This window comes from Argopecten irradians, chromosome 13 (genome assembly GCF_041381155.1).
Source record: "Argopecten irradians isolate NY chromosome 13, Ai_NY, whole genome shotgun sequence".
Classification (NCBI taxonomy): Eukaryota; Metazoa; Mollusca; class Bivalvia; order Pectinida; family Pectinidae; genus Argopecten; species Argopecten irradians.
The window spans coordinates 26,238,931-26,259,988 of NC_091146.1; the positions used below are offsets into that span (position 1 = coordinate 26,238,931).

Below are 21,058 nucleotides of genomic sequence, written 5' to 3' on the forward strand. Positions count from 1 at the left end.
TTTTATATACCTTTGTTTTCTCTTGCAATAATGATTGCATCTACATCTGTATTAAACACAGGCATTTCCCCATCAGTCAGTCTTCAGTCTATAATCACAAACATAAAACGGTAAATAAAAAAATATCGGACGATAAATATCAACAAATTGTACAACTAGACTTATTTTTTTTTAAATTATTCCCATTTAGGCTGGTTGATTTGTTAAAATTGTAATCTTTATTAATGGAGTCTCAGTAGTAATAAGTAAATTTTTATAACCCCCTTATGATGAAAACAGTTTAGATGTTTGGCAATATAATTTTGTTTTAAAAATAAATGGACATCAATGCATTTTGGTCTATTTTTATAATTTTCCAATTTCAAAAGAATTATCATATATGATTTATATTACGTTTATTTAAGCTGACAGAATAGGCTATTATGGATAAATGGTAAAAACTGAAATGGTTTTGTATTGGTTATTTAGAAGTTTGAATGAATAAATTTATTCATTACCACATCCTCGCTTGATTTCTTTTGCTGTTGATTTTGAACTTAGAGCGGCAAAGAGGAAACGTTTTGTGCTTTCACACGTAAGGATATGAACTCTAAGAAAAACATTCCTTCTATGTCATCCACTTTTTACTGCTAGTTTATGGTACATACATTTCACCATAAGCCCTTAATAGGTATTTAATGGCGGACCTAGTACGATAAATGAGTACGTGTTCTGTCCGAATGCTTTCCTGCCTACATGGTCCGTCCAGTGTGAGGAAGCGCTTAACCAATCTGAAAACACGCCACAGGTATCACAGGAACGAGCAAGATCAAGTAATTTAGGTATATTACAATACTATAACATAAATAACAATCATATATTCAGTATACTCCACCGGTTTTTATAAACTTAATGATGGTATACCTGTACTTTTCTTTTTGTATCAAAATATCCTATTGTTTTTCTCAAATATGAAAAAAAATGTGTCATGAATATTTTCAATTTTTTAGTTAAATTCGAGATGGCGCCCATTTAAATGACGACATCCCAACTTATGCAATGTTAACATTTTGATTTCTGATCAGTGGGTAATAAGGGTTAGGAAAAATGGTTTGGATGTGTGTTTGTGTGTGTGTGATGGTAAGAGGGTGAGTATGATTGGTTGTGTGTGTATGTGTGTGAGGGAGGGTATGTGTGTGAGGGTGTGTGTGTGTGTGTGTGTGTGTGAGGGATGTGTGTGTGAGAGAAAGAGAGAGTGGGGGAGGGCATGTGGGGGACCCTCCTAAGAACCATGATCTATAAAGTTGCATACGACAGCAATACTAAAATCGAATGGGAAATATCGATATTCGACTTTCATTTCCGAGACAGTTCGTTTTCACTTTTAAAAACCCGTACAATGTGTACAATATTAGTTTATATCATTACCGCATGGACATAAGATGACCATTATAAGTTCTTTCATTCGAGTTTTTTTATGATGTTTTTATAACTGAGATATTTTGATTAGTAGCAAATAATACTAAAAGGTTATCTTTCCACATTCAAAAAACTTATCGGGACTACATTTGCAAAATTACCAACGCGGGTTGTTCTGGTATGATCTTGTAATTAAGAAATCTTACCATGCTCGATGCTTATGAACAGTTTTGCTTAAGTTAATAATTTTTATTAAATTCTACTACTTTTAAAAACGGATATAAGGAATATCAGTATATAAACCTGATCAAGATTGGCACCTTTGTCTAGAAGCAAAGATACGATATCAGTCCGACCTTTCCTTGCGGCTGTCTTCAATGCATTGGACTGGAAAACAAATGTGATAATAAGGTGTATGTACACAATAGAAAATGATATGATAAAAGTTTTATGTACACGATGGAAAATAATATGATAATAATTTGTAAATTACGTTTAATGTTTATTTTTAAAATTCCACCTAGCGCTAGGCTAGTTACAACATTAGGCCTAGGCTAATCCTACTGTATGTATACGATTTTTATTTAACGGAATGGAGTACTAGGCATAATACAATGTATCTTAATGTCAATCTAAATCTGTTAATATATGTTTGACGTCGAAGTGGAATATTTCAACGGAGAACAAACTATACATTTATTTACCAGGCTGTGTCCTTAAGACATGGAGCTACATGTATAATGGAGTACATGTATATGTATGCAATTTACAAACACGCATGCACCGGGTGCATGTAATAAAAGCGTGAAGGGCATTAATATTGATACTGTTTTCATATGTTGTATTTGAATTAAACTTGTTACAAAATCATGGGATTGTAACTGTCATCACGTAGTAGAGTTTACAATGCGATGCTTATTTAGTTTCACACTCATTTCAAATGTTAACAAGAGGCCCATGGGCCTTAACGGTCACCTGAGTTAGAATATATAATGAAACAAATAATGAGAAAAATAAAGACATATAAGCACTATATGCTGGGCCTTGAAGTTGGTCAGTGATTTATAATTTGACATTTTAGACTATGAAGAGTATTTGCTTCCATCAAACCTGTGAACTTAGAAGTATCTTTTAAAATTTTAATCATTTTGACACTGTTTGATCCTGCCCCTCTGGTCCCCCAGGGGGTCATCGAGGACTGATATGGATGTTAAAATGCTATATCTTAGGCTAATCATTCTAACCAAGTTTGACTCATTTCCTATGAAAAATGAGCAAAAAAAGCTCATTAATGTGCTTTTCCTATATAAACTATAGTAAACTTGACCCCCTTCCCAAGGGGAAACATGAGACCCCAGGGTCATATAATTTACATTTTTTATAAAATACCTTAAAGGGACTAAATCGCTAAAAAAATCATGTAATAAGAGATAAAAAAAAACATAGGACTAAAATTAATTGTTAAAGTTGTGTACTTTGTGTTAATAACAATATTTAAAAGTTTGTATAACAATTTTGTTCAAATGGAGAAAAACTGAAAATAAATAGGAACGACCTAGTTACTATTTCATATTATTATCTTTCGGCGAGTGTAAACAACCCCTATGTGCATGCATAACGCGTGGACATTCAAAATACCCGATCGAAGGAAATATCATCTGTCTAATGGACATATCTGTTATCGACTGAAAACACAAATTTATCGACTACAGGTTCCTGATTACTGTATTAATCTAATAGACGTTGAAACGTATGCAAAAGTTTTGTGAAGAGTTTTTAAGTGTAAATACTCCTATACTTTACAAGTTTTTGTAGCCATAAAGAAGGGTTTTCATTATATTATATGGTTTTATACTTGCTTCTACCATTATTTTATTTCCATTTGTCATGATATTATGTACTATTCCGCTAAACCTGCCAATATTATTAGGCTTTTAAAAAAATGGCCTAATATATAGACTTTATAATAAGGAAAATGTGGGGAAAAACTAATAATATAGGCATATTTAGCGGACTAAGTAAGTACATGTATTTCTTTTATCATTTTATCCAATCTGATTAAAATACATATCCTTATAACCACTCCGTTATATAGAGGATCTGAGAACATTCCATAAAGGATCACGTTCGGATGAAATTTCTACCACGTGTACTTCAGATCACATACATTTTCTAAACATTGCTACGTCAATTGATAACGCCATTTCGTCCCGGTATACATATACATTTAGCTTTTTTGTGCTCTTTGGGCGAATTGACAACGTACACGAGAATAATTCGGACAGCTTTTTCAAATTATTTCGTCCCCAGTCAAGATTCTGGCAGTGCCAGTTTGATTGGCCATTTCCAAAGGTCATCTTGACGTGACCCCTAATGGGATGTGGTGAGATCCTCATATCAAACGTAGTGATAATAATGATCTGTATTTTAATCAGATTGCATTATATCAATATTTGACATTCCGTATACCTTGTATATCCTTAGTTATAATGTCTATCCGTCTAATGGGCATTCTCTATATATCTCTAGTTATACATGTAGTCTTTATCCGTCTAATGGACTTTCCTTACATAGCCCTAGCTATAATATATATCCATCTAATTGAAATTCCCTATATGTCCTTAGTTATAATGTCTATCCGTCTAATGGACATTCCCTATATATACCTAGTTATAGTCTCTTTTCGTCTAATGGACATTCCCCTACATGTCACTAGTTATATAACTTTTTTTCATCTGATTTACTAAAAAAATCAGCCTAACTATATATCTTAATTGTATGTGTACTTGTATGTATTAAAAGCAAAAATATACCTTACATATACATTTTAGACCTATGTATATGTTTGCTTAATAATATACATGTACACCTGTATTCATGTATAATATATACATAATTAACGGATGAAAATACCTCTCACTTCTTGTCATATTTCCATCAAATACTCAAAAGCTTCATAGAACTATGCTGTATTACTTGGCAATGTAGATACAGGGGAGTAGGAAGCGGGTGTGGGAGTTGGGGGTCACAAGGGTGGGGGGTGAGGGGGGGGGGCAATTGCCTCCCCGTTTCCCAGGACGAAAGCAAACATTTCTTGTTGCCCCCCCCTCCATTTTCGCCGACTGAAATGTTCTAAAATTGCACATTTGACAGAAAAAGGGTCATCCTGCATATTTTCGTGAACTAGACTAAAAATGTCAATCAGGAGATTCTACGTACTATTTAAAAAAATGTCTCTTAAAAGATTCATCTGTTTATATACAATGGCCCGTTTGAGCCTGTCAAATTACAACTACCTGACTGAATAAGTTGTACGTTTATAAATTGACAAAGTGTACATGACCATTTACTCTAAATTAGTTGCACATTTATAAATTGACAAAGTGTACATTACCATTTACGGTGGGCAGGCAAAGTATCGACTTGAGTTATTGGGAGAATGGGGAATGCTAGATTCCAGTCTTGACCTTTAGTTCAGTTTTGATTGATATTCCTGCGAAAATGTGAGACACAAAAACAATGGAACGCAGGCTATCATCAATTCGACATAACATATAAATGCAGTCAGTTAAATATATAGTATGTGGCCTTCACAATTTTATTTTTAAATATACAAATGAAACTTACATGTTGTCTTGAAAACATTACCTCAGCAGGTATATTTGTCTGTATACGGAAAACAACACGGGAACGTGGTCTGCGTTTTATTTTTAGTCACGTTATCGCTGCAATATCAATCAAAGCTGAACTAAAGGTCAAGACTGGAATTCACCAGGCTCTCATAATAACTCACATCGATACCTTGCCCTGCCAACCGTAAACGGTTCATGTACACTTTGTCAATTCATAAATGTACAACTACTTAAGAGTAAATGGTCATGTACACTTTGTCAATTTATAAATGTACAACTTATTCAATCAGGTAGTTGTAATTTGACAGGCTAAAACGGGCCATCGTAGTTTATATGACTTTAGCAAGACAATTAATTCATTATTATATTTTGGGTTAAACATCAATGTGCCGATGGTGTGAAGCCAGTATGTTCAGATCGAGCAGAGTTGCATAGATATGACGGCATTCACAATTTACCAATTCTTAATGCAGGTAACTTTAAATAAAAAAAATATTTTTGTTAAGAACGCTTTAAAATCATTTAAAATATAATCGTAACACTCATCACAGCCATTCTAAATCGTAATATTTTTACACAGGGGAGGACCCTGGGGACCTCAATTCACAAACTCCCCCAATATCGTGGCGATGCAAGGACACTCCACATATTCATCTTAAAAAAGCATTCGTAAAATTTATAAATTCGTAATGTATCTCCCCGGGGGGGACTCCCGGGACCCCTTAACCCACAAGTTTCTCGGCGTTTTCAAGCGCTCCGCAGAATTCATCAAAATGCCATTCGTTAAAATCATCCTTTAAGCCGACATTATTATATTTCGACGTAATAATTTTTCTTCGTTAGGTTATTTCGTTAGGCCACCCAAAAACCACCCAAAAATATTCGCTCATTTTGCGCTTTCATGACAAATTTGGCGTATTCAGTAGTTTCCTTTTTTCGGACCGCCCTCTGTCTTATAAAATATGTGTACTAGGATATCTAATTTACGATATATGAAAAAAAGTTTATAAAGTTTAAAATGGTTGTGTGTTACGTTTCTTTCCTACGCCACTGAGATAGGCTGTAAAATGTATCGGCTATACACGCTTAATTTTCAAAAATGGCCAATGTAAAAAACCGATAAATTTATAAGTTGCCACTTAGTGGTGTTATTACATCTATTATCCTTTAGCCGGATGAGATTTTTCAGCGACCACGATTCCGAACTCAAAGATTACACTCGGTTCTTTCCGTTGTAATAACATTCAATGCCGGGACAGATACAATTTCTTGTTGTGTTTGCGGCGATATTTTAAAAAAACGTTGATAAACATTGCCAAATAGTTCAAATTAATTGTTGTAATTTTGAAAAACTTTTCTAATTTCAGGTATATTGAACGTTTGTAGGAAGCATAAAAGCACTTAGGGGAAATTGAGTAAAATAAAACCTTAATTGATTTAGTAAACTTTTAAGAACATTTCCATCTCTTAAAAATTTTGGATTATAACTATTTACAGTATTTTAGAAAAAAATCTATTTTTGAAGTTTTAGCCTATATTGGACACCTTTTTTGGAACCCCGCCACACTTCTGCCCAAGGGGGCAGGCCTGGGGGTCCATATATGGATTATGATGTTCAAATATTGGCTATATCAGGCTTATAAAATTCTAACCAAGTTTGGAATCGTTTCCCAATGAAAATTGAGAATATTTATTTCTTTATTAAATGTCGTTTTCTTTATATACAAACTATAAGAAAAAACTTTTTAAAACCCCTCCCCCAGGGGGAAACAAAAGAGGACCCCAAGGTCATATAATTCACCAATTTTTGTATAAAGGACCTTAAGACGTTTCTATCTATGAAGATTATTTGATTCTACCAACACATGTGAGTAGAGAAGAAGCTTTTTGAAATTTTACTCAATTTTACCCCTTTTGGCCCCTCCCGCACCCCCCTAGGGGGTGGGGACCATATCATTCACAACTTTGATTCGCCTTATGCCTTAGAAGGTTTGTGCAAAATTTCATTGAAATTGCTTCAGCAGTTTTTGGAGAAGAAGTCGAAAATGTAAATTGTTTACGGACACACGACAGACGACGCACGACGACGGACGACGATGGACAAAAGGCGATTGGAATAGGTCACTTGAGACTTCGTCTTCGGTGAATTGAAAATCCAGAAAGATAATAAAACAATTATAACATTTCGATTTCGGTCAATACATGGTTTGTATAAAAAACTTATCGACCTCGGACTACGCCCTCGGTCAATATCTTTTCTTTGGTCGATATAACCATGTATCGACCTCACCAAAATGCTATATTTGTGTTTTTATACACGATATAAATTGATATGTTAATAAGTTGTATGTACACAACATAAAATAATACGATTATAAATTGTATGGGCATGATATAAAAATAATATGATAATACGCTGTGTGTACACGATAGAAACTATTATGATAATAAGTTATACGTACACGATACTAATTTGTATGTACGAGATAGTATCGTTTACAAACAATATTAATACAATTATATAGTGGCCATAATAGACATCTTTCATTTTGCCCGACACGGAGTACGGACACCGACACCGACACGGACTTCCGAAATTTGGGGGCCGTCACAAAATGTAAAATTGACAAAAATTGTTACAAATACGTTATATTTATATAAATAGAATATACTTGCCGTGTCGTATCTTTTAAAGTTAGACATTATTGCTGGAAGTAGTTTAAATGGTATCATTTTCTTTCATTTTATAATGTCAGGTTACACTGAAGATCAATCAAATGAAAACTCAATTAATATAGGCGGTACTAATTATACAAATTCATTATACATCTGGTCATTTGATTGATTCTGCTTAAAATCAGATGATGCAATCAAATTTCGTGTCTTTAAAACATACTTCAGGTATAATTCGATACATTTTTTGTTGATATATTGACATATACAAATATGTACGTTCTTAATATTTTGAAATAAATTGAATACTGCTTGCAACTTTTATATAACTTTAAATGTGTGATTTCTTTCAAATTTGTTAATTGTGTTCATTGTTTAAGTTTATTAATTAATCTGACTCGAAGGGACAGGATGACCTATTGTCATCATACACCGTCCGTCGTCGTGCGCCGAGTTTGTTCAAATAAATGACCTTGACCTTCATTCAAGGTCACATGGTCAAATAGGCTATAATTATTTAAACAACATCTTGTGAATAATGAAGAGGTTTAGAGACCTGATATTAGGCCTGTGGCATGCTGGGATGAAGGGCTACCAAGTTTGTCCAAATGAATGACCTTGATCTTCATTCAAGGTCACGGGAATCAAATAGGCTAAATCTTTAAATGACTTCTTCTCAAGAACCAGAAAGCCAAGTGTACTAATATTTGGCAATTAGCATGCTTGGATGAAGGGCTATCAAGTTTATTCAAATAAATTACCCTGATCTTCAGTTAAGGTCACGGGCGGCAAATAGGCTTAAATCTTTAAATGACTTCCTCTCATGAACCAGAAGGCCCAGGGTACTGATATTGGGCATGTAGCATGCTGGGGTGAAGGGCTACCAAGTTTGTTCAAATGAATTATCTTGACCTTCAATCAAGGTCACAGGGGTCAAATAGGCTAAAATTTTAAACGACTATGTTGTACTGTACTAATAGTCAAATGACCGTTAAGGCCCATGGGCCTCTTGCTGATATGATATGCTTGATTCGCACCTCAATATGGTCGTCTGCTACAGCACTGTCCTGTCTCTATGCACGTGAAAGCTGACCTACCTGTGTCATGCTAGAGTGCATATCCAGACCGATATCGTATAGTTTTCATTTGATAGACAGGCTTTTGACTATTGATAAACGGACGACCTCTATATGTGTATACGGTATTAAACATATAGAGGTTGTTGTATATATACAGAGTCGAAAGCCTGCGTTTCAATAGTGACAGTGCATGGCCGGTAACGATTTCTGATATATCTTATTTGTTTGGTTTAAGTACATACATTTTCAAAAGTGAAATTGAACAGTGGCTTAGGAAGATAGACCGTAACGGGCGCAAAGGATTTTTGACATCCTTGATTATAATTATATAATTAATTAGTTAATGACTTACCCGAAATTAAAAGAAATAATTGAACACATAACACGTGCTTTCGCATAGTAAATACATATTGAAGGTTACCATGTGCGCACATTTCATTTAGACGATTGGACGAGCTACGCAATGCATTATGGATAAATATATACATGTAGCTAGGTTTTTTTTCATTTCCTTATATATTTCCTTACACTCATTTCTATTGGTTAAATCGTGGAAATTATTTTTCCATCGACCGAAAGAATTGTACGTCAAGTATTATAACTACCTAATACAGAATATTCTCGCAGGGAATTTCAAAAGCGGCGCAGTCATTGGCCAAACTGAATTATTGGATAAGAAATTGATGTGCCACAACTCGATTTGTTAATAGTAAAAATAAATAAAATCACGGAAATTTATACTACATTGGTACCTGATTGAGTTATCTGAATTAAATTATAATCATTATCCTATTCTATACACATATAGTATGTTCGGATAAGTATGGAATGAACATGAAAAAGTAAGGCGAGTTTAATTTATTAAATTTGTTTTTTGAGACAACCCCCGAATTTTGGAAATCCGTGTCGGTGTCGGTGTCCGTACTCCGTGTCAGGCAAAATGAAAGATGTCTAATACTCCGTTACGCAACGCTATTGTCATTTCTAAATTACATTTTAGTTAATAACATGTTAGCCATATCTTGTCCAATGTAGTAATTTTTATGTTTGAACGGAATCAAATTTAATATTTATTGCCAGCAGAAACAGTTGTTGTTTCTCAAGAAAATGCCAATGCCTGGTTGTCTTTGCCTGTTAGAACAAGTATCTAGCATGCATGTCTCGTTGGCAAGTACAAATTGATAGGGACTTATTGATCAATAACTCCACAAATATACAAATTATATTTAACCCAAATCCTTACCTTGTGAATGTCCGCTCCCCTTTCAATAATAAACCTAACTACGTCCATGCTACCTTCTTTCACTGCCTCATCCAGAACATCATCCTGGACGACACATAAAATGAATCAGTAGCAGTTACATTAATACGTCTACAATACTTGGAATATCGAAGCCTTACAAACATACACAATATTTATGTTTATTAATTTTCTGGGTTTCTTTGTCACCTCTCATTGGTCAAAAACACGCCACGTGATCACCGATAAAAAACTATATTGCACGATTTCTCCGGAAGTGGTTTATAAAAAAATCTATAATGCACGATTATTTTTTAGATAACCTTATCGTCAACGTTGCCAAAACGGTTCGTGTTCCTGGCGCTTTGAAACAAACGCTTTGATGACCTGAGTTTGAAGCGTAACCTCAAAATGTGACATACGACGTTGATTGTTTTGGTTTCTAACAAAGATAATGATGACTTCCAGCTGATGACTACAGTTTAAACTTTTTTAATTTTCAACATAAACACGATAGGAGAGTAGGAAATAATCGAATAACATTCATTAAGCATCTAGAGCCATTGAATTGTGAATACGTTCGATGTTTATTTTTAAAATTCCACCTACGCTGCTTACAACATTAGGCCTAGGCTAATCCTACTGTATGTATATGGTTTGTATTTTACGGAATGGAGTACTAAGCATATGATAATGTATCTTAATGTCAATTTGAATATGTTAATATATGTTTGACGTCGAAGTGTATTATTTCAACAGAGAACAAACTATACATTTAATTGACTGTGTCCTTAAGACATGGAGCTACATGTATAATGGAGTACATGCACATGCATGCAATTTACAAACACGCATGCACCGGGTGGGTTCATGTAATAAAAGCTTGAAGTGAATCAATTGATACTGTTTTCAAATGTTGTTTTTGGATTATACTTGTTACAAAATCATAGGATTGTAATTGTCATCACGAAGCAGAATTTACAACGCGATGCTCATTTAGTTTCACACTCATTTCAAAATGTAAAATATCAGAAAAGAATTATAAAACAATTATAGCATTTTGATTTCGGTCAATACATGGTTATATCGACCACAGAAAAAAATATCGACCTCGGTCCATATTTTTTTCTTTGGTCGATATAACCATGTATCGACCTCATCAAAATGGTATATTTGTATTATGTTACATAATTTGTTTACACCAATCTATATATGGGAAATATAATATCTTCAACTATTATCCCGACCGTTCAATGAAATCTTGTTATATTGCACAGTTCGAGGTTATATTGCACGCTTCCATGGAAACGTTATATTGCACGGTTCGAGATGTTAAATTGCACGGCTTGAGGAACACCTCGGTGTTGTTGTCAAGTTTTGAAGAAAACTTCCGAGGAATCGCGCGTAACAGTGAGTTACGTTATTATGACGTCACAAAGGTTCAAGCTTAATTTCGCGCTAGCTTTATAGATCTCGAATCAAGCACGTCATGTAGATGTTTATAGAGCAGAGGACTGACACGGCGAATGTATTAGATTAAAAGGCTGCATTGAGGTCTGATAATGTTAAAGAAGACAATAAGACATCCAGACCGGAGTTACAACGTGACGTACGTGGGCTATACATCAAATTTAAACATGATTTGAAGCTTTTCCGTACGGTACTGTACGATGCTGATGATTTTGTTAAGATATTGTCGTATTAGTTTTACAAAAATATTCAACTGAGAAATTGGTGATTATGTAATAAAACAAATATTTCATGGGTTACTGTGCTCTAGTTCATAATATTTAACCCGAGGTGGTGGTAATCAACATATGTTATATTGCACGAGGCCGAAGGCCGAACCCATGAAATATTTGTATAATATACAATAAGGAATATTTGTGATGTTTATGTTTGTTTTCGGACCATTGGTGTTGAATTTAATTAGCTATACTTAACACAAAGATCCCAATTGGTTTTTGCTTCTTAATTGTATTGGATTTGGTGAAGATGTATTCAAATACACAATCTATTCAATTATGGGGACATATAGACGTCATATTGAATAAAACTAAATCATCAGGTTTCACTGGTTTTAAGTGAATAAAACAGATTCAGTTATCTATATCCAAAGGAATGTCACTGTTCCCAAATAGGTAGTTCATCTACCCATCAGTATACAGGGACTCCAGAAATGTCCTCCAAAAGGCTTTCCAGTTCTGCCAAAGAGTTATTGCTTTTATCTACAAGGCTATCTAAATAACAGGAGTATATATCTGTTTTGGCGACAATAAATTGGTGGAATCCAATGCGGTGCCCACAGCCAAAGCAAGAATTAACATTATTTGATTGGGGTGATTGGGGTTGGTTATTGCTTCAGTTTAATCGAGTAGTAAAAATAAATGACTGGCAAGGTATATACAAGACTTATTAATTCATGAATGCCTAAGAGATGCTGCATTAAAAGTTCTAACGATGTTGCCCACTTAAGAATATATTCTCGAAAGTCTAGTAAATAAATTGCAAAAAAGTATCTAATATGAAAGAATCGGTTTGGACTGCAAGAAAGAAACTGCAGGGATTTCGGACAAAGATCGGAGACAATAAAGGAGTTCTGTTTTTTCACGAAATTCTAGTGTTGAAACTAAAACTATCAAACATTCCGATCGGAATGCATCTTATCGAAGTCAAACAACCCTGTGTATACCTATCTTATAAAAACATGTTCCAATAGTCATAATTAACTGACTATCCTGTTTGGTTGTTGAAGCCGTATCTGTCAAAAAGTGTTTTAATTTCCCAAGTAATACAACTCAGTTTTACGTACAAGATAATAAATTGAACGTATAAAACACTAAGGTGTACATAAATGATAATATTCCTAATAATACTCTATTAGATACCCACGTTTCGCGGGCTTCTGAGATATTGTTTGACCTTTAAGTGAGAACGTTCTAGAGATTGTTTATTGAAAATTTTGTATATTCATTGGATAACATATAATTACTATGAATTAATTGGATTTGTCAACACCTTACTTATGTATGTTTTCCTCTGACAATTTCATCATATTCTGGTGCGGGGACATCTTTAGTTGTTAATAACTTTAGATATGAATATCATAAACTGAGCTTTTGTTTGTTTGTTTGTTCAATTATTTTAACGTCATATTAACCGTCAGGGTTATGTAAGTAAGGAGTTAGTAAATTTAACAACAACAAAAAAGAAAAAAATCTTTCAAGAATCCAATAATTGTTAGCGTCTATCATTTACCTTAGTCGATACTGGCGAACATGTCAACTATTTCTATAAGAACTGGGTTTTCCGATATATGTAGAAATTTAATGTTCCCTTAGACGGAATTGTCCCTTTATCATCTTTGGGATGAGAAAATTTTCCAAGAATAAAATAACTATAAGCGCCAATCATTGACCTAAGTTGATACTGGCGAAAATATCAACTATAAAACCATATCGTGTTAAATTTGACTTCCAGCTGACTTAGATCAATGACCTTTGTTTTGTTTATTATACGGTTAAAGTATGGAGTTGTGGGATGCAGCTATTTTTGGTTTCAAGGGACAAGGTGATGGAAGCCAGAAACTTTACATACCCCTTTATCATATATTTTATCTATTTTAATATACCAATACACACAAAAGCTGTGATTTGACAGAAAGACTAATATATCTCGCTGGTTATTATATCACATTTCTGTATTGTGAACAATTTTACATTTCTCTGAAATAACAAGATTGGAATCATTCTGATATTCTAAATATTATATAATAAACAAAAATAAAACTTCCATTGAACTGTTTATGTCTATTGTTTATGTTTTTGTGTGCGTATTGAGAGGTTTGATTGGTGTTGTTATAGAGATAAATCAGTAACTATGGTGTTATATGGGCTGAAATAGTATCGCGTATGTACGAAATGGGACATGCATTAATGATTCCCCATATACAATAAAAGTTGTACAATTTCTAAAAGTTTCCCTCTAGATATACCAGTTTGAAAATCTTAAGTGACCTAACTGGCTATTAATAACATAATTATGGTATACAGGTTGCCAAGCCTAGGCAACAGTTTGAAAGCTTTGAAAGTTGTGTTTTTAGCCAACCATCGTCAGATGGTGGGCTTTTCAAATCGCCTTTTGTCCGTGGTCCGTCCGTCCTTCCGACCGTACGTTAACAATTATTCTTATCGCTATTTCTCAGAAAGTACTACAGGAATTTTTCCCAATTTTCATAGGTAGGTTTCCCTAGGACCCTAGTTGTGCATATGGCATTTTGGAACTGATAGTTCAACCAGATCACCGTAAGGCAGCCATCTTGGATTTTGACAGTTAAAGTTTGTTACCGCTATTTCGCAGAAAGTACTTAAAGGATATTTCTACAAATGAGGAGTGTCAATTTGGGCCCTCTGGTGGCCATGACCGATAAGCATTATTTTCGTTTACAGATACCCGGGGTTTAGGACATCATGATATGATCAATGATTAAGGTCAGGTTGGAGTCCCTTGCCTATTATGTGAGGTTAAAAAGGAAGATCAATTTTTGAAAAGTAGAGAAAGGATCCATCTTTCAATTGTCAGCCGTAGATCACTCTTTGGTGGGCGCTAAAATCCCTCTGGAATATCTTGTTTATAAATATTATATATTGGTGAACATATGATATAGAAATAAAGAGAATTTGTGTTGGCGTCAAAATCGGCCCTTATTGCACCTACTCCTTTTGTTACAATCCATGAAGAACTATAGGACTTGTAGCGATTGAAATGATGTATCCTTATAACCGCTATTTGGCCCCGGCACGCCCGTCCTGCCTCCGGAGGTCCGAGCCAAAATATATAACTCTATTCTGTTTCCCCAGAGGATGTTTCTGACCGAATTTAGTGTACATTCCAAAGCATGCAGAACCCTATGACCAATCGCTACTTAAAGGAGTTACCTCTATTTCCCCATTTGGGCCCCAAACTCTATTCCCCTTCATTTCCCGAAAATGTTTTTGGCAAATTTGGCTACATTCATGCATGACTCTATGACTAGAGCGATTTAAGGGTATTTTCTCTATTCCTCTATTGCGCCCGCTCCTCGTCCCAGAGCTTAAAATTATACAAACTTTATTCCTCTTTCCCAGATGATGTATCTGGCCAAATTTAGTTACAATCCATGTAGAACTCTAGTAGTGATTTAAATGATTTACCTCTATTTCCTCTAATTTGGGCCCCACCCCTCCTGCCGCTAGGATGGGGAAGGGGGTAGTGTTCTGCTTATCCAGGCCATATGTCTAACCAAATTTGGTTATAATCTATAAATAACTCTACGATAGGTAGCGATTTCAAGGATTTATGCTCTATTTCCCCTATTAGACCCGTCCATCCTGCCCCCGGGGGACATAGCCAAAATTTATACAAAATTTGTTCTTCTTCCCAAGACGATGTTTCTGGCCGTATAAGGTTACAATCTATGCAGAACTATTTAACTAGTAACGACATAAAAGGATTTACCACTATTTTCTCTACTGGGCCTAGCCCCTCCTATCGGACCAGTTAAGCTAAAAACTGACCAATCACAGACTTGCAAAAATCATTTTAGGCTACATTCTCAATTCTCAATGACGTAATATCAACCCCTTGATTAATATCGCAACAATAAGCAGGTTGATAGGTTTATTAAGCCGTGTTAACATTTCGTTCAAGAAATACTAGCACAATAAGCCAAAATTTTCGACTCACATTCAGATGGCTGTTTAAAAAGTAAATAGAGTACTGGATTAATTAGAAGAACATTAAAGTATATGAACAAAACTATTTTTTACACCTGTACGAATCACTAGTAAGGCCACATCTAGAATATGCCTCTCCGGTATGGTCTGGTAATTTTAAAAAAGACACACAAGCCATAGAAAATGTCAAACGAAGAGCAACTAAACTATTGAAATCAATTACAGACGAATCATTTACTGAAAGACTTATCGAGTTAGGACTACCAACACTCCAATATAGAAGAGCAAGGATGGATATGATCGAAATCTTCAGAATCATAAATGATATTGACCAATGTCACAAAAACAATCTATTCAGATTTAACAGTCTAACAAGAACTAGAGGTCACTCCAAAAAACTCACCAAGAAGTTCAGCAGGCTGAAGATCAGGAAACTATCCTTCACCCAAAAGAACAATTATTACTTGGAACGACCTGACTAAGGTCAGCGACCTGACTAAGGTCAGCGACCTGACTAAGGTCAGCTTTTTTCAGCGAACACACTGAACGAGTGCAAATCTAGACTAAACAATCTCTAGAAAAAGAAAATAAAGTTCTGTCCCGACTGCTACTACGGTGAACCAGAACCGGAAGACAATCATGAAAATTGGTCAGAGAGGCATCAGCCTATTAATTTAAAACGACCTCGAAGACAGGTAACGGGTAACAGGTAACATATATGATTGATCATTGGATTTTATTGATATGCTGATGTAACAAAACATATGAGGGATAACATCATCATAGAGCTGGTGTTCTGTAATGACTAGATTGAATAACACAATATTGTTGTTTTTGTCTTATGCTTTGGTACATTTGTTTGTTTGTTTGATTAATTAACGTTCTATTAACAGCTATGGTCATGCAAGGACGGCCTCCCATGTATGCGGTGTTTTGCTTGTATGTTGTTCTGTATTGACTAGATAGAATAACACAATATTGTTGTTTTTGTCGTATGCTTTGGTACATGAACATGTACGGAGTCACGTATTATGTGTTCGTAGCCTAAACAAAATGTGAGGGGCCATACGCGTCTGAGACTATCAGCGAGTCATTGTTCATGGGTGACTGCACTTGAACAGGTGTGATACAAGTTGATAATGTGTTGTGTTGTCCGTGAATTATAAAGCAAATATAAGACCTCAAACTGGGTCAGGTAAATGCTAAAGGTCAGTGTCCACATTGATATCTATATAACGGGTACGAGGACCTCCTCCGGAGACACATACATGTAAAATATAAATACCTAACCGCTAGACCAAGGGTTTATACTTGCAATAGTCAAACCTGCATTCACACAATACCTACACTAAAATATGAAATTCATCTAAAGTGTTTTCTTTTCGGAAAGCGATAATTTCTATAACACAGCATGTGTGGCGAATTCAGAGACTTATACATACTAGCATTGATTGTAAACTATTTGTACACATGTATGTTTTTTTATTTATTTTTAAAATATCTTTTTATAAGTTAAAATGTATTTAGTGCTTGAATATATATACGTAATCACACATTTGTTTGGAAAATATTTATAACAATTACATATTTTCTAAGACAAGATGTCAGGAGAAAAAAAGATCTAGATATAAATATCTAGAATGGGGCGGAGACGAAACAGACGACGTCCAAAGACGATTCCGCTCACCTTATCCCTAGACTAATTTATTTTGGGATCTTTCGTTGGGTATATTGGAAGATATTTGTTAGCTGGACTATGAAATAACGACAGAGACGTTGAGATACATTTAACATTTAATTAGACATAATAACAAAACAATATGGGGTGTCGAGTTTACACAATAACATTATAATTATACCAACAGTCTAATGCCGCCCGCACTGTGACCCAATTTCCACACGGTGTACACACACCCGTCACAAAAGTTCCACACGGTGTACACACACCCGTGACAAAAGTTCCACACGTTGTACACACACCCGTCACAAAAGTTCCACACGTATTACATCGACATCACAGTTGATACACACGTTCATGACGTTAGGCAACCTCTTTCAGTTCATTTCGACGACACGTACACATACAGTTCATGGATACATCGCTCCTTCTTGAGTCGTTGTCTCCGACGCGCGTTCCTGTCACTCTCCAACTAACGCTGCCCTTCTTCTAAGTTCAGCGCATTCTCTTTCAACTTTACATCCGGTGAAGGGCGATAACTCCCCGACAAATACAAAAAAGGGAGCACAACACCATCTTAAACATGTCCATAGTGGTGTATAGAAAAGTCACTACAATTTATTCTGACACAAGCTATTTTTTTCATATTGATCAATCGTACTAAATCAAAATTGCGAGCATACAATAGACATCGCTTTCAGAATCCGGATAAATAAGCTACCGGAGTTCCGATCGACATCTATGATTGCATTCTGGCCTTTCGGTTACGCTTTCACTACGTTTACGTTTTTCGTTTTACGTTTTGTGTTTAGCGCTTGTCGAATTGCGTTTTTCGTTTTACGCTATTCGTTTTTTTTTAGTTTTCGTTTAACATTTCATTTGCGTTTCACGTTTCGCGCTCATTTCCAGGGAACGTTAGAATTTTCAAGTACTGCATATTTATTGCATTTATCATCATTTTTTGGCGGCTGTGACCCACTTGATGTTTTGCTGTCTATGCATAATTAAAACAAACTGAGGGCTTAGTCAAATGCCATACTTTTATATTTTGAAATGTACGTACACAATATAGACCGAGTCAAGAGTCTATTGTACATATTATTATAAGAAGATCGATTGCCATAGGACACGACATTTAAGGATCTCATATATTGAGCAATAAAGTTTTTAAACGAAAAAATCACTTTATAAGTGTAATGACACATCGGTGCTTCTAAAGCTAGAAACTTTTAGGCTATATACTATAGATAGAACACCATGCACGTGACGACGTAATTGCAAATGCGAAACATGGAAAATAATCACACATAGCGCATATAAATCAAAAGCAGTTTGAAATTTGTGAAAGTCGTGTCTGTCAAAAATGCATATTAATATCTTCACATACCCTTAGATAAACAAACATAAAGTAATATTGTATGATTCATTGATATTATATTCATATAGAAGATTGTAAATACTTCATATGAATAGAAATTGTTCATCGATTTTGCTTCGCGAAACATGACCAAAGTAAATGTATACCGATGAGTGTTCTCTTTACTTCAAATATGTTGTCAAGGAAAGGAGTATGGAATAGGAGTATCGAATCGGTGTTTCTAAAATTGAACACATTTTGCCTTATCATTTCCTATTTCCTAAATCAACTAACTTCATAACTAAATTGTTATTTTCCATGATTCGAAAGGATTTTTTTTTAAATTCAATATTTACATGTAGCAAATACCATGTAATGACCATGTAATGACATAATCCGTTACCCTTAAGATATACAATCTGCCAATTTTGATCATTAATAGGACCAAATAATGCAACAAATTCATTAAGTAGCTATTTACTATTATGGAACATGATCATTCGCACATTGCTTTGATTTTACCTACTAAGTAAATCAGTTACATTTATGCATTACGCTACAAATTGGTTTGAAAAACTAGATATATGAATGATAACTGGACAGCGACAACATATATGACGTGTGCGAGCCATTCGTGATGGATTTGAAGTTTGAATTCGTGTATTCCTATTATTGCCAACTAAATGGATTTCAATGCAGATGCATAATTCAATATAAATAATAAAATAAAATCTCGAGACATTTTTGCATTCATAATGAAAAGGAGTATCATCAAGTACGGACAGGCTGTTTTCGTCAACTAGTTTTCGTTATGGCTGGGAAGACAATGTCTCATAACGATAATTATGTCAACAGAAGCGATTGACAGTTTCATGTGATGAACAACTACCTTTGGTAATGTTATATAGTGGGGTTGCAGGGGAAAGTTAGCCAAATACTTACCTTGTTGACATCAACTCCGCTTTCAATGAGAAGTTTAAGAATGTCCTATGTTTTCTCTCCGCACTGCTCTTTCAAGTGCATTTCTCTGGAATACAAAGACAAACATTAGTAGTTACTCAAAACTGGTTTGCTATGTGCCAACTGGAACTTCCAACATAAATATCATAACGTTTCTTGATAAAATGTTTATTTATATGTATTCTTGTTTCGTTTTCCAACTGAACGTCAACAGGTGCATGCATTTAGCTTTCACAGATGATGAGGGAGGATACAGGATGCACAAGATTCAAATGCTTTCGATCAATTTTTGGATTAACACATAAACATCTTACGAAAATGTAGATATTTCCAAGAATAAGGTAACTGAAACCATATACCTTAGTCGATACTGGGAAATTTTTTAACTATAAACAATATCTTGTTTTATACGACTTCCGATTGTAATCAATATCATTTGTATTGTTTATTATACAGTCAAAGTATGGGATTGAGGGATAGGCCTAATTCTGGTTTTCCAGAACTTGTCCATTACCCGAGGCGAAGCCGAAGGAAATATTAAATAGTGCAATTAAATCCAGAAACTTGCTTTATCAATTAACCCCATACTTTAACTATTTTACTATGCAGATAAATACAAAGCATGTCCCCTACGTTATCTTTTCTACTTATAGGCATTCTGGAATTATATCGATATGTATTGTTAAAATTCTGAGAAGTCAACCACTTCCAGGTTGCCTACAATACAAATACAAATATATGTACATGCAGTGCACATATATGATGTGCTATTATTACACTATTACATTCTTCAAAACATCTCACCTGTACGATAAACATGACAACAAGTTCGGTGACAGTTTATGACCGATATTAGTCGTCGTTTAGTTACATCAATTAATTCTGCCCAATGTTTGCGTCATATGACAAATGCAGGCGTGATCGGGAAACAAGTTCCGACCACCTCAAAGCTGATTGGCTCGACAGAAAATACCCGAGTGTGGATATGTGCGCTAGCGTCTAGAGGTATGTTAGTTTGAAAGCGCACGGCTCAACGAGGATTTAGAAAAAGTTGGTAGCTAGTAAATTTAATCAAGTACCGTTTCTATAGTGTACAAAAAGTAAAGGTACATTAATTGTATTTATCAGCATCCTTTTGGCGGCTGTGTCCCACTTAATGTTTTGGCACCTATGTATAATTAAAGTAAACCGAGAATTTAGTCAAATATCATTATCTAATGTTTTAAAATGTACGTACACAATATAGATCGAACCAAGAGTCCTTAATTGTTGTTTAAAATTTGGAGTTTATAAATCAAATATCAATTCAATTATGTATTGTACATAT

At 34.7% G+C, this 21,058-nt stretch overlaps 1 protein-coding gene across 3 annotated transcripts in view; it reads right to left on the bottom strand.

The window, feature by feature from the left end:
• Positions 1-1,701: 1,701 nt before the first annotated feature.
• The window catches only part of LOC138306288 (putative ankyrin repeat protein RBE_0997), a 69,286-nt gene continuing 49,929 nt past the window's right edge, over positions 1,702-21,058 (bottom strand). For 2 of the 3 annotated variants that reach the window (XR_011205826.1, XR_011205827.1), the window contains exons 6-8: positions 19,714-19,798; positions 10,026-10,109; positions 1,702-1,785 (exon numbers count right to left, since the gene is read on the bottom strand). Coding sequence is in view for 1 of the 3 variants with exons in the window: in XM_069246705.1 (XP_069102806.1) it covers positions 19,748-19,798 (51 nt within the window). In the remaining 2 variants the exon portion in view is untranslated. The remainder of the gene's footprint in view (positions 1,786-10,025; positions 10,110-19,713; positions 19,799-21,058) is intronic. The other variant, XM_069246705.1, reaches the window with a different exon arrangement.